We start from the raw sequence: 27,083 nt of genomic DNA, 5'->3' as shown, positions 1-27,083 counted from the left end.
ATCCCCTGCACGATCACAGCTCAGCCTTCAGCAATGAGTAAAGCAGCCATCAGATTTAGCTTCTGAGGCATAACTGACTCCATTTTCATGTTGGGGCTTGGGGTTTTTTTGATGGTTTGAATGACACTACCTCTGCTAAGAGGGTAATTCTGGCAAACCAGAAATGCAGTGTTATTTGTGAGAATTTAAATGGGGCTTTTTCCCACTTACACTAGCTTTTTATTTTATTTTTGCTCTAGCATCATCTTGTACCACTTATATCATCTTCCTCAGACAGCCTTGAGCCTTGGCTGCACGTAAGCCACATTTTGCGGCTAATGAAGCCCCAAAGCAGTGTCCTGTACAGAATAAAGTATTTCAGAATTACAAAGAAATAAATAGATTTCCTACATATTCTGTTGTGATGATGGGCCAGCAACAAGATAGCAACAAGAAGTCTTTTGGGACTGGTATCAAAGAGATGATTGTTCTGCAGATTCTTGAACTCACCTGGATGAACCTGGTGAGGAGATGAGAAGTGTCAGTCAGTCTGTGTGCAGGAGAAAAGTCATCTAAATACCCCAATCGGCAGTGTTATGCTTACTGTACCTGCAGGGATACAAATGGTGCCTAGAAGCCTGTCAGAGACTGCTACTTATTTCAAGAAATACACAAGCAGATCAGGTGTTAACATTTACTTTTATTTGTAAAAAAATTGTAGAACATATTAAATACAAACATTTGGAAAATGCAATCAAGGCTTTGCTAAGATGCCCGGGAACAGGAAGACGGAATCGAGAAGCTTACCAGGTTTAGAGCTTTCAAAGAAGCTGAATTACTATAATTTTTCACTGACTTCCTTACAGAAGGTGCCAATTATAGCAACCAATGTTATTACTGTCCTTTAAAAAAAAAAAAAAAACATAATTTGTCCTATCTTCCCAATCAACCAGAAGATGTAAGGAAGCAACTTTTTCCAGATTAAAAATCAGGGTAATAAATATTAATGCATTTACCCATTACCTACATTGTATAACAGTAAGCATTTGCTTATAATCACACACAGATATCAAGTTTACAAAAAAAAAAAAAAAAAAAAGATTATACACTTCAAATCTGGATATCCAATAAAGTGTTATAAACTTTATACATTTTCCAGTGAACATCACAATGAGAAGAATGTTTTGAAGTACAGAAACAAAATAACTGACTGCATCATCTACACCATAGGGGCCAACTATTAAGATGTGGACGGATCTAGTCACGTTCCAGATAGTTGGATATCCTGCAAACTGCCACTGAAAGGCTGGCTGGAAGACAAATCCTGTCAAGTATTCAGTATTTGTTCCTTTCCCTTCCTAAAAAGCCAGAGGTGGGAATTGTAGCTACTCTCTCTTCTGTACTTTATGGAAATAAAAGAGTAAACTACCCTTCTGCTCCCTACACAGAGGAAACAGATTGAAGTTCACTCAGACCACCATTCCTCTTTTGTCACCCTGAAACGAGGTACGCAATACAAAAGGGTCCACTAAAGATGCAGGAGCAAGAGCCTGCAGAAAATACCTCCTGTCTTTTAAAAAGAAAGAAGCACATCTGCTTAATAACAATATGGCATTCCCTCTGTCTTCCTGCTTTACCCTGTATCTGCTTTCCAGTTGCAGCATAATGCACACTGATATGGCTATATGGCCCTAAATACAAATTCAGTTTTTAAAAAAGTCCTGTTTCTGGGACTGACTCTTTGGGGTAACGAAACTACTTTAAAAAACCAATACAGAATAACCTCGGACATATAGACAGTATCACGTCTCCCATTCTGCCTTGTATTTGCCAGAACAGAAAACCTGCCAACTTATCAACACTCACACCATTACTACTGCAAGGACAAGCATAAAAACTTGTTACAGAGTGCATACTGTCAGTAGTCCCCTACCAGATGGACTGACTGGATACCTGCAAGAGCATAAGCACAATACTTCTGGCAGCTATCCTCAGGGGACAAGCGGATATTACGCTACTAACTTAATGTGAGAGGGCTGAACAAATGGAGCACCATCCTGAATATATATTAGACCTTGTTATCACAGAAGGCGTTTTCCAATTAACGTGTTCATTCTCAGAGCACAGGGGGTACTGCCAACCTGGGCGCTGCTGTGCTGGAATTCATGAAAGTTACTTATTTGCAGATCAACCTCTTTGAGAAAAACCAAATACTTCTGTTACCATGCCAACACAGACCATAGGTTGCTGGACATCCCAAGCAGGTAGTGGCTCATTTAGCTACAAACTAAATACAAACAAAAATTCCAGCACCTTTCTCACGCCCAACAGCTTACTGTTAACATCAGTATGATTTTCCTGCTCCTGCTGTGTGCAGTGCACTTAAAGCACTTGTGCAATGAGAGCTCTGGTTTAGGCTTGGATTTGGATGAAATGGTTAAGCCAGTTCCACCCCACTGCTTTCTCTTTTTGACTATTATTGATACACAAGATCTGTATTTCAGAAAATGTAACACATGTCTTATGAAGATATTTAACAAGGCCAGAGTTCACTTGACCCCAAAAGCATTGCTCCCATCCAAAGAATTCACTGCCACCCAAAGCAAGCAGGAAATCACATGAAGAGGAATTTTGAGAAAGGATGGGAGGGTCAGAGTACCAAAAGCAACGGAAAGAGATGACAGCTGTATTTAGCATGCTGACTGCCTCTCACTCAGTGCTCAGCTTTTAATATGATATACATCACAAGTAGAAACGAGTGAGTTCTGTTTTTGTTTTTCAATACCCTGACTATTCAGATTTTTATTTTTTTTTCTCCATCTTCAAGAAAAATAAGCCTTTCATCCTTTGAGCCAAAGACAAGAAGCCGTTAGCTCAGCGTCAATGGCCCTCCCCATTACACCACCGTAACCCAATACACTGCCCAGCATCTGTGGTGACATATTTGAAGCTACACTCTTAGAATGCACCTGAGTCAGGCAATGACTCCACTCTAGAAACACACTGTGTTACCACAGGCAGTGTATGGCCTCTTGTTTTAACCTACCTGAAAACAATTTACAAATGCATTCCTACTGACTTGATCACAGCAAAATACAGGGTGGTTTTTAAATAGCAGAAAGTCAAATTCAAACAACTCTAGTGTGAAACACAGGCAATTTTAAAAGAAAACAAACTTCTCAGATACAGATATTTGTGAAACACGCACATCCTCACACACTCACGCACATTATTCAGTGCCAGATTAAGATTACACAAGGCCATTTTCAAGGTTGCATTTACAACCACAATGACAAGTACAGCATTTTTGAGGTAGCTGAAGTCAAAGAGCAAACCACAGCACAAGCAAAGAAGCAGGTGCTCGCACTCACACCAAGCCCACTCTTTGGAGACACGTTATCACGTGCGCAGGGGCATGTGTTGAAGAGGCATGTGTTCCACAGGGAATGAAGATCAGTGGCATGGGAGACCTGACTAACTACACTCCAGAGAAGTTTATGACGGGAGACCCTAAGCACAGCCGAGGACCATGGCTTAAATCACTGCATATCAGCTGAACTGTGGTGGCAGTTTGTGTTCTCGGTCTGCGGGAGTTCTGCCGACAGCTCTGTCTCACGTGCACTGAAGCAAGCACAACTGTGGCAGTTGAAGATGTTATTACTCAGAGCTGTCTGCCCCACTTCTCCCCTAGCTGTTACTGTTGGTAGGAAGGTGCGTGTACATATCTAACCTGCCCCAGTTTACAGCCTAGCATTTGAGCACAAGTCCATCTCCAGGGTGTTACTTGCCAATGGACTGTGAACTATAGACTTACTTGAATTCCCTTCTTCAGGTGCAATAATACATTTGCCACAATAAAAGTGCAGAGATGTCAAAGTGCCAAAGTTTGAATCACTAGAGTTCATCTCTCAGAGCCCTTTGCTAGCCTACAACAAAAGAAGTTGAGCTAACCTCACAGCAAATGCCAGGCTATGTAGGGATAACAGCTGTGGCTGACAGACTCAGCCACAGTAATTGGATCTTGTCTCTGAGTGTACAGAGAGCTAGATCCTGCCGGAATTATAAAACTGTGTTAAACACATTCATCCACACACACATAATATACAATTTTCATCAAGAAGCTTTCTACAAATCAATTGTTTGCATGATTACTGTCAAGTCTTGAAGATGGGATAGAAATTATGGCAAAATATTCTTCAAAGGTAGAGAGAAAAATTCAGCCTTCTACAACTAGGTCTCTGTTGTGTAGTTGTTGTACGAGAGAGATGGCACAGATGAGAAGTTGTTATTCCACTGTCTTCCCCCAGTACTCTGCTGCAGTTCTGCCTGCTCCTTGTATTTGCTCAGAAGATTTTTGGCTTCTTGCAAATCCTGAAAAGAGTTTTCCCCATATTCTTCTTTCAGCCACTGCCTGAACTGCAGAGATTAAACAGACAGATAAAACATGATGAAGCAATATCAGGAGACTTATGCGCAAGAGACTTATTCCCTCCAGCCCTACAGAGACTTTCAGAACACAAGCAATCTAAAAAAAAATGTAAATATTGCATATCCTACAAAAGGAACACAGAATGCATAGACAGAGGAACACATATGAAATCACTGAGATCCTTTACCTTCCCTAAAATGACATACTTGCCTAACAGCTTGGCTGACTGGAGTAACCCCGAATAAGGAAAATCCACTGGGCAAGGACATCTTGGACTTGTACAAGCACATACAAGCAATGAGATAAGAACGTGTGGACACTAGCGTAATCAGCCCAAGTCACAACAAATTTACAGAACTTCAAAAGGTTAAAAGACCAGAAAGTGAACCACTAATATAGCTTTTTCATCCTCATCTGACTAACACCTGTAGTAGAAATTGCACTGTAGATACTAGAAAAGGTAAGCAGTAGGAAGAAAAAGACCAGGAGATCTAACAGCTGTAGTACATGATCGTCTATGTTACTGACATGAATGAATGACTGGTATACAGCCAAAGTACCAGGATCATCTGAAGATGAGGGAACAATGTAGGGGAAGGGCAGTGAGGTTGGGACATCATCCCCGTGATTTCCTCAGCTTCCTGCAATTTTTATCTCAGGTACTTTTAGACGCTGAGGCAATATCTTTGTGCTTGATACAAAAAAAAAAAGTGCTTTTCTTCTGCCTCAAATTTTTGAATCCACATATTTTCGCCAACATCATCCACAAGTACCTGTTGTATGATTTCATCTGATTGAGACCAGCCAGTTGATACCTCCACCTCACATTGCAAGGAAGAAAGGATATCACATCTGTTCACCTCCTCTATTCCACTCAGTTCTATGGACCTTTGTCTGATTCTTCTGTCATTTCTTTGCCAGCTGAAGATTTGAATCTACTGAAGTCATTCAGAAAAACTTTGTTGCTCTTTATCGTAAAAGCAGCAGAAAGATACAGACCACAGTTGCTGTGTTCCAGTGATAATAATCCTGTGAATTTTTAAAAGCCTTAACTTCCACAGCTTTATTCTGTTTGAGGATTATAGACTTTGGCTTTAAAGACCGTGTACTTAAACACTGGGAGACAAGGTCTACACATAATTATTGCCTCCTATTCCTAAAAGATCATAATAACGCTAAGGAAAATCTGAAGCCTCAGACCTCCACCTGGAAATCTGGAATTATTGTAAACTACATGATTACCTTAGAGACTAAACCCCTCATGTAAGATCAAGAAGTAAGGGACTCCATCCCAGAAACCCCACAGGATATCACTCTGAATAGACTTAGCAAAACACCGATGGTGCTGAAATCAGAAAAAAAAAGGTTCACACCCTTTGCAGATGGCAATATTCCACTGAAATCAGGTGTGTAAACAGACACCTGCTAAGGATGTGGTTGTTATTAAGAGACAGTAAGAAACTACAGCCTAGCCAGTGACTATAGGTGGATATTTCTTTTTGCAAGCTGCTGCCTCCCCCTCAGTGAAATAGGCTGAATGTCTTGTCCATCATGGATGAAAAAAAGACGTTACTGTCTTTATCAGGCTATTTGCATATAGCCTTAATTGTCATTGCTGTTTGCCCAGACCAATTTGCCCAGAGCAGAAATGACTGTAAGGGAGGAAGGAGACAAGTCTGGAAAGTCCCCCTCTGACTTTTGCCTCTTAAAAAATCTGTTAACTCTACCATTTACACCAGTTCCAAACGACCAGGAAACATTCAGTTAAATATTAAAAAAAACTCAAAATATTTACAGTTGCAAGCTGCATTATGCAAAACAAATGGTAATTTCTGAACTCTGAACCTTCTGCAGCAGAATGATGGGTACGTAATAATAATAAATTGATTTTTTTTTTAATCTCATGTATTTTGGTTATAATAAGTATAATCCAAGAGAGCCCAAAGAACAATAGGCTGAACAATGGAAAGCAGAAGGGACAGTCAGAGTAGGAAGTTAACGTAAGTGGAAGCCACTGATGGGGAGCAGGTCTTTTGCATAGAATGGTTGTTTTTAGGTGTAAGAAACTCATTTTACGATAATCACTTTGCAGTCCTATTGTTTCCTTAATTATCCTAGCCTACAAAGCCTTAAAAGGCTAGGAAATAAGAAAAACTTTTGAGACTGTTCTCCACATTTAAATGTTTATTAAGTCTTAGTTATAGAAGATATTGCTGGCAGATGACATAGATCATAATGATAACCTAAATTTATTTACAGGTAGCAGATTCCTGATTATGATTTCTTCCCTAATTACTAATTCAAATGAATGTGAGGGAAAAAATATTTTTATGCAACTTAAAAGTTGGTCTTGCTGCTGTATTCTGAGCTCCTTACCTTTATATCTTCTCTCTCTAAAGGTTTAAATGTTTTATTATGTCTTCAGAACAATGAGGATTACTGGATTGAGAGCACGGCTGGGCAGGTGTATGTGGATGTTATGCTTCATCTTTACTCCCATCTCATATATCCCTCGATACTTTTAGTTCTACCTGCACCTCCCCAGTGTAGCAGGCTTACCAAAGAAGTCATTTTCACAGAGCAAGCCCATGGAATCAGACAGACCAAGCAGGCCTCAGAACAGTGAGAAGTAGCCCCACCAACCAACTCAGAGTTCTGTTTCTCATTTCATTTGTTTGTAGGTTATACCTGATCAACATCGTGCTTTTCAAAGTCCTGTAGCTGTCTCTGGAAGCCCATGTTAGGATTGGCACAGGATCTCGCTGCTCTGACAACAGACAGTGCATCTTCCCAGCCAAAGTCTGTGATGGTCATGATGTACGCAACCACCAACGTTACACTCCTAGAGACACCTGCAAGGCTGCATGAAAAACGAGGAGCAAGAAATAGATGAAGTACTGCTCTACTTCAATTACAGTTAAAAGCACCACTTCCCAACCAACGCCACAGCAGGTTTGCTGTGTTAATTGCCACCATAAATACTACTGTATTGGAGCTAAGGGGGTTTTGGTACTGCTTTTTCAAATGAAACAGAACTAATCTATAACAAGATTGAAAAAGTGGGTTCTGAATGATAATTCATATGAGATTAGAAAGGAATGAATAAACATAAAGTATTCTCAAGAGGGGAGGAGAGCATTTCTAAGTTAGATTTGATTTTGTATGAGCTAAATAAGTCACCCAGTCTTTTGCCTATACAGATGAAAGCACTAAAATAAGACTGTTCCCTCTTCCTCATCATGAATAAAAGCTCCATTTTACCGGTTCTGCAATTAACTGAATTGTTAAAATGCACAGGTTTGATTGTTTGAGCTCTTTTCCTCTTTCTGCTCTCCATGCACTGTGTAACTTAGGTTCTCAGAACTCCAGTTTCCTGAAACACTGGGATAAAGTAAGAATCATTCCCTAGTACTGGTTTCCCCACTCTGGAAAAACTCCTAACTCTTACTGTCACAAGTATATATAATGAGCTAGGGCTGCATTTATATCAGATTCTTTCACCAGGCATTTCCAAACCATCTCATGCTCTTGAAGGATGCCACAAATTTAACTACACACTTTTTATCACCATCAGAATTCAGACAAATTATCCATCTGACATACACAGAGACTGACCAAATGACTCGTCCACACTCTGCCATGAGTCAGTAGCAAATTGAGGATTTATGCTCAGAGCCCAAATATAAGTGCTCAGATCATGAGATGACTGATTCCAGATACAGACTCAGATATGCCACTTGGACATGTAGCCCAGATTACAACCAATAGCAGGGAGCAAGAAAAAACCCAGGCTGGGATTTCCTTTTTTACTCTTTATAGTCCTAAGAGCATCTCTCCAATCAGAGACTCGTTATTAAGAACTGCAACTTTTGAACGCTTCAGCAGTCAAAATAAATAAATATATCAATTTATTTTCAGAGGGCTTTTTATTTTTTTTATAACAAATCACTGAAGTCATCAAAATAGCTGTTTATAGAAATTGATTATTAGGATTACGGAAATCTTTAGAAAAACAATGATTAACAACCACATAAATAAATAAAAGCTCTAGTCAAAGATTTTATTATTTTTTTTTTCAGGAAAGACCTGTAAAAAGGCTTGATTTGGAGAGAAGGCCAAGAATTTCTCTAGCTCCTTGCGGAGCTCCTCCTCCAGGCAGCTGCCTAGCCTGGCAGCTCAAAAGCCTTAGCTGCATCAGGCTTTAGTAACATTTGTGTATCTTCTGAGGCTCGTCAAATGACGACTTCAATTCAGGTGGATTTTGCTATAAGATGAGATGAATGCTAACTTATCATTAAACTGATGAATCACAGAATCACAGAATTGTAGGGGCTGGAATGGACCTCTGGAGATCATGGAGTCCAACACCTTGCTAAAGCAGATTCCCCACAGAGCAGGAAAGCCTCCATGCGAGTCTTGAATATCTCCAGAGAAGACGACTCCCACTTAGCCCAAAATACTGTTTTTCTGGCCATACAGATCAGAAAAAGAAAGCCAGTAGCATGCTATCAGCATAACAGATAGAAACATCATTTTAATAAAGCAATGTGGTTTTCTTGTCTAAGGGAGAACCCTGTACTGCCCATCTTGAGTGAAAACAAGCATACAAGGCACAGAAACCCCTAATTAGTTTCTTTAGCCAGTGTTATACATACCAATGAACTAGGCAGCCTTCACCTGTAAGCCGGCACTCATGAATAAATTTGATGCTCTCTCTGAAATGCCTTGCCCTGAAAACAGAAGCAGAAAGAGAGTAAAGAAAGTGCTGTATTTAGTAAAATCACTACTTAGAAAGAAATGCATCTGAAAGCTCGCTTAATCCTGTTTCTAGAGTTTCAAAGTGAACAGAGGACTTGCAATGTAAAACTTAGCATCCACCAGTGAAACCCAAAATTCACTTGGCATAGTTATTCACTGTGCTACCTGAAGGAAGAACTGGTATTTTAGGTACTACGGTGTGATAAACATTGGCAAATACTTCATTCTGATCAACAGCGAGTCTGTGTTTCAGTTTGTGTTTTATTCCTCTGGTAACTTGGCCTCACATCTCCTTGAGTAACTTACATGTTAGGTAAAACAGAGTGCAGCTATGTGAGCAATACTCAAAGTACACCACCTCTACAAAGCAGCATCCTGCTACCCAAACTGCAGCTTAACTTTGACTTTACATCATCCTACACCAAACCATTCACTAGTATACACAAATGATGTGAGTCTTTGCAACGTGAAATCTTTCCCTTTTGGCCCTGCTAAGAAAAAATTCCCTGTTCAAGTCTTGGGTACCTCAGCTCTTCCAGTTCCCTCTCCTCAGATCTTGAGGCCTCCTTGTGATTTAGCATAGCAGTCAATCCCTGCCTACAGCCTACTTTTTGTTAAGCACTGTCAAATAAAATGTAGGAAAAAAATTCAGCTCACAGACACCAGGATTTGTACACACACTGCTCTTCATGCCCGCTCATCTTAAGTGAAGGAAAGGAAATGACAGCTTCCAACAGCTGAGCAGCCAACTGCAGTCATCCCACAGCAAGCCTGCAACCTCACCTCTTTGCATCTCAGCCCCAGGGTGCTCACCCTGACTTTACCTTTTAGGCTGCAAAGCTCATGGGTTGCCTACAACCTACCACAGAAGCCAGCAGAACCTCTTGGCTCAACTCAGCTGGATTTTTCTGTAGCCTCTGAGTGCTCCTGCACTTCAGGCTTGCAAGCAGCAGCAATGTGAGCAGCACAGAGGAGACTGCTTCTTAAGAGATACTTAATACCAGGCTTACTGGCAAAGATGAACCTGAAAAGCACGCTGCACTTAACACCCATGAAACACAATGTTCTGGATTCAAGACGTTTCCCCACTCTAAGTATATATTATACCACAAAGGTGAATAGAAAAAACCTCAACCCAGCACCAGGAGCCGCACAAAAATCAGGAATGCCCGCATAAGAGGAAACTTCTCTTCCTGACCAACAGAGCAGCTGCTGATATTACAGACACTAAGAGCTGGAGGAGGGCAACAATACTGCAAGAGTGCCTGTGGAAATTACAGAGGTGATGAAGTCTAAACTGACATATCCAAAAAGAGGAATCAAAGCCCATGACTCTTTCTTCAAGGCAAGTCATGTTTCACTGGATACACAGTAGAAAACTGCCAGAAGAAACCTGAGTGACTTAAAAACTCGAAGGCATGATGTAGCCTTAAGTTTTGGGGCAGCACGTAAACTTGGGATTTTTTATTTCTCAAGAAACTGATCAAGAACGCAGAATGAATGAAGAAGAGTGAGGAAGCCTTTCTGTGCTCAGTCTGCTGCTCCAAGACATTTCCACTGGCTGAGCTGCAACACATCACGACATTCAGGCCTGCCTGTGGAACATAGGCAGCTTCACATAGGCAACTCAAGAGGAAAAATGAGAGTTTGTGCTGTGTGTGCAAGAGGCACTGCTACTATGCAGTGAAGGAGTGCTTGTCCAAGAGTAAGTGGTTTTGATCAGACAAAACTTGGTTAGGGCTGGACTGACAACATCCCTACCTGAAAGAGCCATCTTCCCTCTTCTCTAGAGAACAGGGCCAACAGAGAAGCTCCAAGCATCAGTGAATTCACTTCAGTGGTCTAGGCACAAGTTTTGGTTAAACACTTCAATGCTTTGGTTTGAAAAGTATCTGTGAATGAGCGCAGCATCTTTATAAGGTACTAAATATAGCTAGCAGTGAGGTCCATGCACTCAGTTTAATTTGTCCTTCCTTATTGCTGACACTCAGTCTGCTGATTCACTGTTAACTGTCCGCAGGCATTCATGAAAATGAGAAGAGAAATAACCAAGCTTAGAGCCAGGGTTGCTCTACAGAATGACAATCCCTCCTCACCTTGAGTCACAGAAAAGGAAAAATGTACTTTTCCAGAAGTACATGGTCTTTGCTGGTTCCAGTAAACACTGTTTGATATCAAAGTTATGACAAACTTTTTTTTTTTTTTTTTAATACAGAAAACAAGATAAGGGACAAGTTAACTGTGTGGAAAGTGCCACAGACAGAAGTATGGCAAATCTTACATTAATTGCAAAATCACTGATTATCATCTGTAACAGGAAAGCACTTGACACATGCACTGAATGTTAACCTGTTTGTTAGAATAATCAGCTACTTCAAGACAATTCGTTATGTGATATCTTGACTTTTACATCTCCAAGCTTAAACTTGGGTACTGAACTGCATCATCTTTGGGATGAAAAACACCACAGGGAGAAGAATGAGCACAGTACCTCTACCAACAGGATGTGAAAGTTGTCTAAGCTTATGCACTGGCTAACCAGATAATCCAAAACTTGCCAGAGGGCTGAGTTATGATACCAGGTCTAAATATCACAATTGCTAGTCAGCCTTCTGCAAATAATTATAAAGATTAAAAGGAATGCATGCAAAAACAGATAGAAGTATCTTGATGTCTCTTTCCTTTGGCAGCCTAAATGCAAAGATCCACCTAAATTTGTTTTCTTAAGAGGCTTCTGTATTGTCACCATTAATGGCCTGACAGTTGGATGTTAGTTCCTTAGAAACACATAGCCTAAGACAATTAGCTAGAACAAGAACTCAGAAACAGAAGATTAGATTTCTAGAGAATACATTTTTAGTAACAGGTTCTGTAGGACATGACATTTCTGAGGAAGTCAGTGGCCCAAGATAAAATTCTCATTGTCCAGGAAAACATGCATTTGACTCTGAGGAAGCACCTCAGATCTCAAAAGCAACTGCTTCATTCCTATACTAGGTAGGGGAAGAACACAGGAGTAGAGACGAGCTTTTGAGCAGCTCTGGTGAGCATTAGCACATTAACAGGGGAATCCCTATTGTATTTCACTGGCAATTCATCCCTCTAAGGAAGATATCCACTAAACAAGCTTACTACAAATAAATGTGCATTACACACACAAGAAACCAAAGTTCCCCTCACAAAAACACAGCAGAAGTGAATTGAGAGCTTACTGATCCAAAATTCAATGAGTAATGGCCTTCAGTTGGACACTTTCAATCTGCCAGCAATTGGAAAATAGCAACCAAGTTTCAGAAACTTCTAACAAACCTGTTATTTGGCCAGACAGGCTAGACAGAAGCACACATCCAGGCAGTTGCACTACTCTAATTGCTAAGAAAACACAAGCACCTGCAACACAAAATGGTGCTATATTTTTTTCCTGAGACCTCCATAGTGTCTTTCCAGAGAATTGAGTAAATATGCAAGGATGTCGCAGAGGGACATACTTCCTTTCCTGTTCCTTAGTTGCATTCTCTAAACAGAGGGTGCACGTAGTACAGCTACTCACTCCTAGATAAGATTGTCATAGCCTCTAAGTCTGAAGAAAAACAATTTCCTCTTGCTTTCAGAGGACTCTCTGTGCACAGCAAGCAAAAATACTGCTTGTGGGCATCATGATTTGACTTTACTTCAATTTCTGCACTCTATAAAGCGAAAAAAGAAAAATCAGTTACTCATCAAGTTTTATTTTAAGTGATAAAATGTCTCAGTATTAGAAGTAATGACGTTTGCCTGCAACCACCTGACACCAAAGCAAGAATTGCAGACGCCTTCAGCATAACAGAAACAATACTCATGCAAATATTGTATTTTCTTACTGAAGCTTTAATAGCTCTGCTACCATGCCAGACAGTTGAAGTGCTGGGGGTGGTTTTTCAATGTAACTCCTTGATACTCAACAGTGAGGGAAGGACTAAGCAGGACAACGATCAACATCATCAGAAATGTTGGTCCCTTTACTTCCATTCCTGAAATGATCTTGATCTCTACAAATGAAACAGATCTGGAAAACATTTTCTGAAATGCGACAGATCTCAGAATACCAACAAACAATACGAGATGTGAATATTTTTCTCTAATCTCACTTTTTCTCCTATACAAAAAGATTGAATTTTAAAATTTATGTTTAAGTATCAAGGCCACAAACATACCTGGTTGTGCTCGACAAAGGCAGTTAACTATCTGTCTTCTCATTACAGACCTGTGTTGAAAATTAGAGTTCTGGAACAGGGATTTTATTTATTTAAGATTTCGACAGAAACACCTCAGAATGAGAAGGCAAACCGATAGATACCAAGCGTCACTGGAATCTTTCTAGGGTATGAGAAATACACACTCTAAAAATATTCACCGAAAGCATCAGCCGGAATACTGCTGTGATATGAGAGAAAAGCAGTGCTGCGCTTCCTTCCGTACGTACCCGGCCTCTTTCAAGTACTTATTTCTCTACCAAACTTTCTGTCAGGATGTGGCTGAAACCCCCCTCATCGCTCCCCAGCATAAACACTGAGCTCTAGAGGAAAGAGTTGATCACCATCCAAGTTCTCTTAGAAAATTTGTTTTGATTTCTCTTTGGAATCGAGATCTGCTATGCGTCTTCAGTTCAGTGGTTCAAAACATTAAAACCAAGGTCAAGTTAACCAGCACTGCATGAATGTGAGTAGTGGTAAGAAAAACTGAGGCTGGCACACGATAGTTTCTGCACACACATCTCCAAGGCAAGAATCACCCCAGTGCAGACAAATTCCCTGCCACGCCGGTCTACTAATAAGAGCAGTGGGGCCTTCAGAGGTAGGGCAAGTCATCCAGAGCACAGTCACAGGAGCAGTTTGCATACTGAGACTTCATCTCTAAGGCACAGTGTGAGGAATTCAATTTAACCCCTGAAGCACCAAACTTCACAGCTCTTTCAAATAGATTCCCTTTCTTCAACGGCTAGACATACTGCTTTAGTAAGAAAGAAGAGGCAAGGAAAAAAGGTTTACAAAAACAATGGCTGGAATAAACTGGGAATATATTAGGAACAGACTCACTGAGAAACACCAAAAATTAATAAAGAGTGCTTATATACTTGTTTATATACTGACCTTTCTATAAACCCTCACACAAAAAAAGCAGGGTCAGAACCAAAGTGGCTGCAAGAAAACATTGTATTTTCTTAGCAGTTTAAAAACACATTAGTGTAATATTTGTGAGAGAGCAGAATTATATCTCCTAAATCGTTGTAAAACAGGCAGCACAGCACTGAAGGACTTCTGGGGCTCTGTGTTTTATTTTTAAAGAAAACTTACAAGTTCTGTGAGGGTGAGTCAGCAGCAGGAATGCAGAGGTACTTCACTCCCTGTGTAAAGAAGCAAAAAGAAATGAGACAAAACCATCCAAGTTAAATGCACTCATTCGCCACTGCTTAAGTCAAGATGTAGACTGGTACAGTCTTGCTGACTTTCGAAAAAGATTTATCATTGCTTAGACAAGCAGAGACCATCTCTAGGCATCCAGGTTTTAAAACTGCCTTGTTGTCAAGACATCAGTACATAACTTAGCCAGGCTTATTCCAAGGTCCAGTAACAAGATATTTCAAATAGAAGCATTTTTACTAAAAAGGCATACACTTTTTTTTCCTCAAAAAATGTCATTTTTCATACATTTCTAGTAAAACTAAGTGGCCATCCTTCCCTCTCTCTCAACAAAGCCTACAATCTAAAATTCAGAGAGAAAGTTTCTTTTGATTCCACACAATCATTTTTCTTTTCCTACCTGGTAAACCAAGCAAAAGGCGTTTTGAAGAAAACGTTTGTGGGGCATTTTTATTTCTTTTTATTATTTTGGAAACAAGAAGGACACTCATAAAAATGCATACTTTTCTTCCACAAAATTAGCCTCTCTTAGTCAGGTATCTTAGTAAGTTACAAGATCAACAAGGAAAGTTAGGCAAGCATTTCTGATGCATTGTAAGTGTTACAAGGTATACTTAAAACAATACTATAGTCATACACTACTGCTTTGCATTGTCAACGTTCATTTAACTCATTCTATTTTCAAAGCTCATTTTGCCCCTATGACCGTTAAGAAAAAGAGCACTTCCAATTAAGAAGTCAGCTAGATATGCTTTCAAAACTTCCAAGAACACAGACTGCAGCCTATTCACTGCAAGTCTTTCAGTATCCGAGATAAGTAGGGTTGTGAGAATTATTCAGATGTACTTGTAAAAACAAGGACTCACAACAAGAGTCCACCAGAAAATGCATCTTTGTTTATCCTTCTGTAACAGTGCAAAACCCGTTAGTAATCTTGCACTCTCAATCATTAAAAAAAAAAAAAAAGAAAAAAAATCAAATATTTATGTACAAGAGATCCTTCTAGTAACACTTGCCAGCAAGGTGGAACATAATACATCTATCAGGCACTTCATTTCCTACATGGGGAGCAGTGTATGAAACGCTCATTGCTCAACTGTGATGGCTACTTGAGGCAGCATCTTCTCTAATGCCACCTTCGCTCGGCTGATTCCGAATCCTCCTCTGATAAAGCTTCTCCTGCCATCTCATATAAAAGAATAATCACTTTTGTAAGTGATCCTGACCTCTGGCACCATGACACATCATTCTGCTAATCCTGTACAAGATGCATGAACTCCACCACTATGTCTGAGATAATATGGTGACTCCTCACCTCCACCTCTTCACCATCACTTCCATAAAGCACCGGCTATTTTCTCAGGTACCAGAACTTCTTCAGCTAGCTTCACAGCCACAAAGTTTTGAGAGCCTGCCCTGTCTTTTCCATGCTTTACCAGATGTCCCTGCCCTGACTGCCCACCAAGTGCATGCCGCAAACCAGAGTGCGGCCACTTCTGTTCAGGCTTTCTGGTTTGGGAAAGACAGTCAGAGCAGGGAAGAATTTGAAGACAGGTGCTGAGCACAGAGATGTGGCAGCGCCAGATGAGGGAGAAGGAACCATAATGACAATGTCAATACAGTGACAGTATGTGGCTCTTTGTGGGATAGCTGCATGGCAGAAGACAGCTGAGGGGAAAGAGATTGGAAAGGAAGGCAGTTCACAAGCCAAAGTAGCTCACTGCCAAAGGGAACTGCATCAGGAAGTGACAGTTTATACTGCTCTACATCAGGATAAGGGATGCCTGCTGCGGGACACCAGGATGGCTTCACAGTCATAAATAAGGCAATGCACAACAGTTTGCATAGACACATTCACTTAGAAACATGTAGTAGTACATGTAGTACATGTAGCAGTAGTAATACATCCATCAATAGGCTGAACTAAGGCTAATAATTATATTTTGGCAGGTAATTAGGACAATCATCTTGAATGATACATCTGGGAGGTTCATCTCGGACATCTTTAAGTGAGTCATTGCAGTAAATTGGGGCCTGTGACCTGAAAGTAAGTTTACATGTTGTTCTTTCCACCACATCTCTGTACAACTTCATGCCTTTACCTCTTTACCACCAAGAGCAAAAAACAGGAGGAAACTAAAGGTAGGAGACAGGTTAACACTGGCACATATCACACACCTCTGGTATAGGTTTGCTCCTACAGCACAGGCTGATTCAGAAGCTATGGCACATGCTGAGCACTCTTCACACATTGAGTGCAGAGGGGCTTTCAGATCATCTTCACTTTAAAAACAGAAGTAGTACCAGCACAAGTTAAAGAGCCACAATGTTCTTTTTTTTTTTTTTGTCATGGCTGGCTAGTTCCCACTACCACAAGCAGGCATGAAACTAGCCTATGACAGACCACATATGGTACTGAATGGCTCATCCAGAGCCTCTTCTTGGAGGTCTTCAGCACAGCTTCCAGTGAAGTAGCACTGGCACGCCTTTCATTACCGTGCCCACCAATGCTCAGCGTCAGCCAGCAAGCCTGAGTAACATAGCTTCTCAAAGAGGAGATGTTTAAAGTTACTGGAATTTGGTATTTTGATCACTGTACTTCACATACATGGTGGTTTTTGGAAGGCTGTGGTGATAGACTCCTCTCTGTGAGCAAATGATCACACTCAACTCAGAAACAGAGGTGGCATTTCAGAAGTACTGTACAGTTACTTAACCCAACTCTCACCAAAGGGGGAAAAAAAAGCATAAAACTCTGATTTTGACCCAAGCAGTTGGGTCCTACCCTACCATCAAGTTTTGGTTCTCACTGTTTAAACAATAATATAATCAAATATCATTCATCCTACATGTATACCTGAAATACAGCAACTGTAAGAGATTGTATGGGGACAGGTATTGACAGATGAGTCCCAAGGGCTTTTGTGTAGACGTTTGTAGTTTGACTTCAGGGGTTAGCTTTGCTTTACATTCTGGATACACATTTAAAAAAAACACATTGGCAATAGAAAGAATGCTTAATTACTGAACTGTTTGTTGCTGTTGTTTAAAAAAAAAACAAAACCAACAATCTGCACAACTACTATCATGATCCTGGGTTTTTGTGCCCCAAGACACTGCTATCCTTCCTGTGCACATATCTTACAGATAGGTAACATCTACAGACTGTTTGAAAGGGACCCCTCAAAGCAGAACAACTTATGTCAAGGGAACAAGTAAATAGGATATAGTATTTAGATATAGTATTAGCACACAAGAAAGATACAGACACTGCTTGTTACCTAGCAGAGTACACTTGCCATTCTGAAACCACGAAGTGTAAGATGTAGACAGGCAACAATTAGTGAAACACAGCAACTAAAACAGAGCAAACTAAAATCAAAAGATAGTTAAACAGTCAAGCAGACCAGCTCCAAGTGAAAATTTCAGCAACCCCCAGACCATCATCTTGTCAGCAGTTTCATTCAAGAAGCTTTAACCTGGTTGTATATGCAATATCCAGAGTTGGTCCTAAATCCCACATTAACTAAGACACAACACAAGTGAGATGTCATGCTGTCTGCAAGTCCTGATTTTATTTATTAATTTTAAATGAATCACCTTGCTCTTTAGTAGTGACAGTTCCCTAAAAACTGTTTATGGTGAAGGAAGGACAGAATACCTATTCTATCACACCAACTACACACAATAATCCAGGTGTCACCAAAACAACTACTTGCTGCAAAATTATGGCATTTTTCAAAGCACAGATAAAAGCTTGCTGTTGCAAGAACTGGAGAAAAGTAATATTATTTTAATTGTACATGAAGTAATTGAATGACTTCATTGAGTACTGGTGCTAATACGTAATTATTCAAACATTTCTGTCAGCTGTGTCTTACCTCTCAAATTTCTCAGATTATCAAAAAAAAAAAACAACCCAACTTTTTCACTAAACTGAAGTCATGTATGTTCTCAGACAACAAAATATTCCATCCGTATGCCAACACAAAAGAAAATCATGCTCTCCAGTGAATACTCATCAGTTCACATCTAAGCTTCCAGATCAATGAGTCGCTGAACACAGCTTTCTTCTGCCCATCTCTTGATTCACTACTACTCTCCAACTGTTACTTCTAAATCACCAATAGAGAAAAGAAAGTGAGCAATCACATTTGACAACAAACCTTCCAACACACACACGTTTTTCTAAATCTTTTCATTATCATTCATGTGATGATCCTAACTGATGCTCTAAACAATTAAAAATCTCTCTTTTGAAGTGCTAAATTGGCCAGGAAAAAATTAATAAAACATTATTTACTTTTCTGTTTTCTGTTCCAGAGTAACCACCAAAACTAGATTTCTGTCTCTTAGGCCCTGAAACTAAAGGCTACAGTTAAACCGATACAGTGAGAGCTAACAAAACTAGAGCAAGTATTCTGATTTCAAGATTGTCAAAGTTGAAACAAGCGAGAGTTAAGTAAAATTTCTAAAATTCACTGGTATTTGAGCAACAACAACACTGGCACAATTTCAGTGATTCTAGAACCAAAGCAGCTCTGTGACAATGAGCACTGAGGTATTAAGAGTAAAAAGGTTTAGGCACACATGTATATGTGAGCATGCACAGAGATTTTACACTGAAGATGCTACTCGAACTGCAGGCATTTCCAAATCTGTTTATTTTCAAGGTCAGTCAACTAAGACTAGAAATTGAATAGGAATTGCACACTCAGAAAAGTCAGTAAGACTAAAACAAGAACTTTCTAATTCTTTAGCTGAAAAAAAAAAAAAAAAAAAAAAAGGACCATTACATCTTTGTTATTAAATCCAGCATTCCACAGACTGCTAAGGAAAGAAAACGGTCCAATTGCTTAATGAGCTCTCAATTTGTAACCTATTTACCTACTTTTTAGCTTAAGAAGTACTCCTGCTTCATTTTAACTAACGTTGTACAAACTGGCATTCAGGTTTTCGTAGAACACGTAGAATTTTGCAGTAGCAAAATGACACATCCACAAGTACTATGTGCCTGATAATTGGTCAGTGACTGAAAATAAGATCTCTAAAGAACACACGAATTTAGCCTCAATACCAAGAAAAACTTCACATCCAAACAGGAGAAGGTGCAAAAAGCAGTAGTGTGAGAGAAGTGCAGCACCTACATGGACATTTTCTTTTCTATATGAGAAAACACACTGTGAGGTGGTGTAGAATGAGGCACAGTTCAACGAAATCATACTAACCTATCTGAGAAATAAAATACTCCAGGGATTTTTATACAAAACTCAGTACTTTTAGCAGATGCTCTTCAGAACGCTGTCCCTTCTGTTACTGCATGCACAACCTTTTTTTTTTTTTCTTTCACGTTGTGATTAATATTGGAGATCTGAATCTACAATTTAGGATGTTAAAAGACAGGGGTGAAAGAAGAAAAAAATAACATCAAATACAAAATTTCTGCTCCTTTAGAAGGGGTGGGGGAAGAGGTTATTATTAAAAAAAAAAAAAAAAAAAAGGTTAAAAAGGGCAAGACTGTATTTTTGGCAATAGACCACTCTATATTTAAATTTATGTAAAGATGCCATCAACGACTTCCAAGAATTTTTTTTTAAACCTAAAACCCTAAACTTAAATTTGTGAAGCCAGATGCAAATAGAAAACCTCTAGCACCTGGCAAGTTCTTTCAGGTTAGTCAAAAACCATGTGTTAATTTGAGTCGTCACATCAACAGATGAGGACAGGACTTATTTTTGTTTAGGGGCATTTCAGCAAAAAAGCTAAAGTGGGAAACAGCCAGCACAAAGCTTCCTCAAGCCAAACCAACAAGAGCTGATGAAGAGTTTTTGTTCAGTAATACACCAAACTGAACATGCTAAACTGAAAACCATTCAACCGTTTGCTTGTCCTTTCAGTTGCTTTCTGTAGCAATCACCATTGGTGCTGATTTTATTAATGACTCATAGAAAATACATTTGTGTTTCAGCAAAAAAAAAAACGAAAAACAAAAAAAAACAAAAAAACAAAAAAACAAAAAAACCCACGACTGCTAATTGACTTTAGTGAACAACACACTCAGGTTTGATTTTGAAAAAATATAAATGAAATAGAAATTAGATGAAGAATATGAACTACAGAAAGCTCCCGCAATAGAATTTACACACTTAGTATGTGCTGTCTTGTAAAAAACTATTTTACTATAATTAAGTCATGGTTTGTTGCTGCTTTTTCTTTTTTTTTTTTTTTTTTGAGGGGAGGCGTTGGTTTTGGGGTGTTTCTTTTTTTGTTTGTTTGTTTTTGCCAAGTTTGTTTTCTTAGTAACACTTTTTGAAAAGTCCCTATAATTAAGTCCAGTCAAACCTAATCTCAACTCAACCCACCTTGCTAACATAATGCTGAAACACTGAAAAGTTATGGCTTTGACTTGACTTACAAAGAGCTTTGTACATCATTTCTAATTCTATCTTGGACCTGGTTTATCTTGAAAGAATGAGAAGAAGGAGAAAACACCAATGACTTTACACTTCTCACCTCCTTCAGGACTACGTACTTCAGCTGAGAGTAAGGACCTTGTTAAGGTATGGCTTACTCAGCACCCCACACGCATCAACAGAGCACCGTCTGTCACACTTGTCCCTGATCCCTAAAGGAGCTCCAAGTGCTACATTAAAGCAATAAGTCCCACCTATGTCTTTGTCTCAGGGAACTCTGGAACACAACTACTACACCTCAGGAGCACATTCACATTTACACATCTGGATTACCTCCCCCACCACAACCTCTTTGGCACAGCGTAAGTCAGAGCATTTGGTCTGCTCCAGTCAACTCAGTACCCAACCAGCCTTGGCATCTGCTGGGCAAAAAAAAGCCCTTGTACAAACAACTGCAAGCTTCAAACATTCTTCATCCTCTCTTCCCTACAATTTGCCACTGAGGAACATGCTTCCCCTGACACAGCCAGTGGGTATTGAGCAGTTCAAACATTGAACCATTACAGCAGCCTTTACCAAGGGTAAATCCTGATGATCCTAGCCTAACAAACTTAAAAAGCTGCTCTGTAGAAGTCACTTGGAGGCTTCTTAGTGGGACATCAAAGTCATTTCTGAAAAATTAGTCAGAGCTCCTAACTTCACAAGCAGAGCCAAAGCCAGAAAGGGCATTACTTCAAACAGGAGAAAATCTTCTGGTGCCACTACACCTGAGAGAAAGATGGTACCTATTTTGCTCAGCATGGTCTTTTGAAACATAAGGGGAAAACCTTACCCCAAAAGCGCTGAAATACCATAAAAGAAAGTTAAGTATTTTTATTAGAAGAGGCAGTTTCTATACTTCCCCTTGATGATAGCATAAAGGCTGAAAATTGATCGCTTCCACTGGTGGCAACACTGGTCATATGAGAGCTTATTGCTGTAGATAGAAAGGTAATAACCTGATCTGACTAAATAATTTGCTGAGCTAATCTTCATAAAACAGCAACGGCCTTGCAATATATTAGCAACTCTGATTTTGAAGACTTCTTTTCCATTTCACTCTTTAATAGTCCCCCTAAGTCTCTGGACAGCAGAGTCTATGCACAGAACATGCTGCCAGTCATACGAAGCGGGAATCTCTTTCATCATGCCACTGAGATGCAATTTTCATATATGAAAGGGTTCCTCCAACTCAAGGCTTCGGTGTTCTATCCAACACTATAATGCAGTTTTAATAGACTAGTATTCCTCATTAAGCCACATCTGTCCAGAATTAGCAGATGCCAGCTGCTTAGCATTCCTATTTTTCCCTTTTTCAGTTATTTCACTTAGAGAACTGGTATGCTTCTGAGCCCAGACAAATGCTGTGTGGGGACATTCCTTCGCATTACAGAGCCGAAGAAGAAAGCACTGAAGTGGCTTTCAGCACTTCCAAAGCTGCCAAGAGGCATGACAGGATTTTTATTCCCTTTGTTTCAACACAAAGTCCCCAGTGCATACGCATATTAATAAAAAAAAAAAAAAGTCCAAGAAGAATACTTCCATATTGAGGCAGATTATTCGAATTGTGGCAGAACAATTTAGTTTGTTTTTCTTAATTCTATTTGTGCAGGTTTTTACAGATGATCTTCACACATTTGCACGACTGTCACGTCCAACTGGAACTGCATTAAGATTTACAACATCCAACCAGACTTTGAAAAATGAAATGAGATCCAGATCTTGATGCAGCCTGATATAAATGCATTATCTATACTAGGCCTGCAGGCTATGACTATTCAAGAAACGTGCAGATGTGGACTTAGGGACATAGTGGCACGGTGGTGACTGGTTGATGGTTTGACTTGATGATCTCAGAAGAGACTTCTATGATTCTATGATTTTATCTATTTACTGTTTACTCAAGGAGCAAGAAAGATTGTTCTTAAGTAACAGCACAGAGTTTTAACTGTGCTTTTCTCTTTTGTCTTAGTTTCTCAAGGATAGACCATTTTCAATCCTATTTCTACTAGACCATACCATTTATTCTCAAATATACAGTTCTGTTGTGCTGGCTGCACAAGCAAGCAGAATGAGCAAGATGCTTAGCAATTTGCTCTTGCCTAACTCCCCCTGCAACTACCAGTTTTACACAGTCATGAGGTCAGGAAAACAAGGAGAAAAGCTGCAGCTCTGGAGACCAGATAAAGATGATACTGTTAACGACATCAGAATGTTCAAGGAAAGAAAATCAAATGACTCTAACCTGACGCTGCTTTAATTAACTGCATAATGAGGATTAAAACAATCTGTAAGATAGTATATTGAGTAGATGTTTCATGGGTATTAAAATATTTTCTTAGCAACCAGAAGACACTGCAGCATTCAAAAATGAAGTGCCTTAAGATCACTCATTTAGAGAATAAATCTAGCAAGCCACAAGACTTGAAACAACAGCATCCAAATACCTGATTATCACCAGGATGCGAGCTGGTTATTTACATGAAATACAGATGTCTAAAACTTACAAGAACTTTTGGTACTGGGCAAAGAAAAATAACATTCCGAACTCCCAGAAAATCAGGCATATTTTGTCAGGATTTTACTTACACTTCAATCAAAAGACTACAAACATATATTGATACACTCCATCCGAAAAAGGACACTAAAAATAAAAATAAAAGCAAAACAAGTTCTCTAGCAACAGAAAACAGAACAAAAAACTCACGGGCACATAGAAGCTGCACACACGCAAAAGCCCACTCCTAATGCAATATGTTGCAAACAGAGCTGCTGTAGTAAACATGGAAAGCTTTTGTGACTGAGGACAGTACAGGGATGCCTAGGTAAACTCTTGTTGATTTAAGATCTCTTGTTACTGTTATGTCTCCAAGATGAGTGCAGCATTTAGCTGCCTGCAGTGTAGCAGAGGTCAGTCTGACAATGAGAATGTCGTAAATAAATTAATCCCGAAGGACTCCACAAATACAGGCAACCAGTAATACATGTTAAGCATTTACTAAGTCAAACTTCTGATGTAAGTTAAGAGAAAAAAAAACAAAATTATTAATAACTGACAAATGTGTGGTGTACCATGTGAAAGAAGCTGGTAGTTTCAGTCCATTTCTGGATTGATGGACAGGTGCCTGCAATACACTCAGCAGTCACCACAGCTGGCACCTCGAAGCATCTTGGACAGACCAAGGACTGAGAAGTGCTCAACATGGAAGTACAAAGTTCAAAGACCTTTGCACTTTACATGAATCGACTTCATACAAAAGTGGAGCACAAGAAAATTCAACTCTGCTTTGGCAGTATTTTTCAGCAATTACTTATCCTCTTTGTTAAAAACCTTGCTTACTTCCAACCTGAACACATGTACCTTCATTTCTTACTCCAATACGGTTTCTCTGCACGGGGACCTGAGGACTATAATCAGTTAATTTCCTGCCTTCCTCTGTGGTTATCAGTCTCTGGGACTGAGATTGAACGGCCACAACAATAGAGTAATTCCTAGCACCCCTTCTGCTTCTAGGAGTCATGCTGTAGGCCTTCCCGCATTACACACAACAACTACTACACGATGCAGAGGGGGAAACGTTTTTGTTTTCACCGTTATTTAAGTGTGTGTGTGTGTGAAGTGGGAAGGACAGGGAAAGGGCAAGAGTAACTGTTAAGGATGCTGCAAGTTCAGCTGCTTACAGATGATTACCCACAACAGTACACACTTCCTATAGTGGGACACAGTTTTGTTGAAACTGCTGCACAGTCCACACCAGCATCCTACTTAGTTTGGGCCAGCATCCATCTCCAAGTGCCATCCCTCCAAACAGGGTCAAACGCCTGGAAATTCCACTGTGAAACAACCTGCAACCAGATTATTGTAAGAAAGAGTAACAAAACTTGCCTTCACCTCCTTCACTTAGATCAACTGGCACAAAATTGGTTAGTTCCGGGATTTAAAGGAGTAGAGTAAAGGTAAACATCACCAACATGACTTTGCTGCATGTCTTTCTCAACAGTAGCAGCAAAGTAGGCTCGAACATGTTAGGTTTTGTATCCTCTAACATACTGAAAAGCTCTAGTAAGTAAAGCAGCATTTTAGCTTGATAGGAATGTCTCTTGGGGGCCATTTCCCAGAGCATCCTAAAAGAACACTGCTTGCAGGGGCAGTCCAAAAGCAAGGGCTCTAATTGGCTCAGTTAGTTTTCTCTGACACAATAGGCTGTCTGTAGAGAAAGGGAAGAAGTGCTTAGGATGAATTAAGTGTCCACTTTCTCTTTATATTCTAACTGACTGCTTGGTTAGGATGCCTAGGTATCACAGCAATCAGATCTTTAAGCATTTTGCTCTCTGAAGCCCAACAGCTATTTGTCTTGGTCTTAAAACAAAAAAGGAGTTCAACTAAGAGAGACAACTGGTCATTGCAAGCTACACAACCCCCACTTAAAGAACACAGGTATCTGATTTCCCATCTGCCTTTCACTCTCTCTTACATTCTGACCAGAGGTTTTCAAATCTGAACTAGTTAGGAAAGAGATTAGAAAGCAGGTGGTAAGAAACCTAACTGTTCTTCTCTGCATATGGCTTTTGTGTGGATATAAAACCTCTGTGAGTGTTCCAATGGCAGCTGTCCAAAGTGCTCTGGAGGAGCCAACCTGCTTCCATGTGTGTGTGGGAACACACAGCACTGTTGGACATCATTCTAATTCAGAGGGTTCCTTCTGCACAGCTGAAGTAACAACCTTGCTGAGTGTGGCACACAGCCCTTTCACTGGGACATGCCACCAGTTACCTATAGTTTTTCTGATGGAGTTATAAACATGCATCTTTAGAATATAAGATATTTACTTAACAGGTTAAGATCCCATTTAGCAACAGTGTGCTTCACTGGAACAGCAGCCTCAGGATGCTTTCTAAATATGAATTAATTTTATATTTTCTTGAAATAATTTAATTAACAAGAACCAAGGGGCAATACTGCAAGATAGCTTAGTTCGGATTTTGGCAGATTCCTTTCAGTTTAAAACACCTGAAAGCCTTACAAAACAACTTTATGTCTTGTACTTAATGCTGGCTGACAATATCTGAATGTATGAAAAATGTTATATTCCAGCTGATTTACCAACCTACTTTTTCTCGTTATTCCAACTTGAAAGCACACCGTAGCTTTCCAAGGCTGAACTTCAATTATGAGCCACACACAACTTAGAAGTCCATGAGGATTTGTAAATAATCATCAAAATAACTTCTGAAACCAAATCTCAGTGAGAAAAGCTTCCTTTTAATCATCTCTTCAACAGAAAAACACTATGAAACCTAAACCAATATAACAAATGTTTTTTCTGAAACTCTTCAGTCATTTTCTAGCAAGCTGGTAAGCTACTAGAAAATACTTCCAAATACTGCAATACATATAAAACACAGAAGGAAGCACACATTTTATAAGCTACTGTGAATACTTTAAACGCAATTAGGTAAGAACAATCTGTCAAGAGAGCATCAATGTCCTAAGGTACTAAAAGGGAAAGTAATTTTATAATCTAACAAGTTAGTGCTCTCCACATATACTGGACATTTGCTTTTTCTCTTGAGTATTCTTCCTAACCAGTGCGGACATTGAAACCAGATTGCTCATTTTCATCCTCTCCCAAGGTTTGCAGCTTCAGGTGCTTTATCAGAGGAACTTTTGCATCATAACAGTCACTACCATAATTTCAAAACATGACAAGCAAGATGTGAGTAATCTGGCACCTCTCTGAGAGTATGCACCCATATTTGTTTGTTCTACAGACAACTAAAGAAGACCAAATCCTCTTTGACAACAACAGTGAGTTTTCTGTTCCTAAAAACACTTACCCTTTCATGGCGTGCAGAGAAAATTTTGCTTAATGGAATATTTGTAACATTTCCTATAGGATAATTAGGAAAACCTTGAAATTTTGTAAGCAAGAGACAAATACAACTACTGCTGCCCATGAAAATGCAGCATTTTAGAAACGATCAATGCGCACACACACAAAACAGGGAGCCTCAGGAAAAAAAGCTTCTCAATTCACACCAATTGCATGTTCAAAGGTCCAAATA

General features: G+C 39.6%; 1 protein-coding gene across 1 annotated transcript in view; it reads right to left on the bottom strand.

Moving 5' to 3' along the window:
• Positions 1-659: 659 nt before the first annotated feature.
• DUSP22 (dual specificity phosphatase 22) overlaps positions 660-27,083 on the bottom strand; it is a 41,959-nt gene continuing 15,535 nt past the window's right edge. The window contains exons 4-7 of the mRNA XM_085220288.1: positions 14,500-14,549; positions 9,064-9,138; positions 7,097-7,268; positions 660-4,395 (exon numbers count right to left, since the gene is read on the bottom strand). Coding sequence (XP_085076414.1) covers positions 4,210-4,395; positions 7,097-7,268; positions 9,064-9,138; positions 14,500-14,549 — 483 coding nt within the window. The 3' untranslated portion in view covers positions 660-4,209. The remainder of the gene's footprint in view (positions 4,396-7,096; positions 7,269-9,063; positions 9,139-14,499; positions 14,550-27,083) is intronic.

This window comes from Meleagris gallopavo, chromosome 3 (genome assembly GCF_905368555.1).
Source record: "Meleagris gallopavo chromosome 3, MGAL_WU_HG_1.1, whole genome shotgun sequence".
In the NCBI taxonomy this organism is placed as follows: domain Eukaryota; kingdom Metazoa; phylum Chordata; class Aves; order Galliformes; family Phasianidae; genus Meleagris; species Meleagris gallopavo.
The sequence above is the reverse complement of the archived record's forward strand: the minus strand, read 5'-3'. Positions and strand labels throughout refer to the sequence as shown.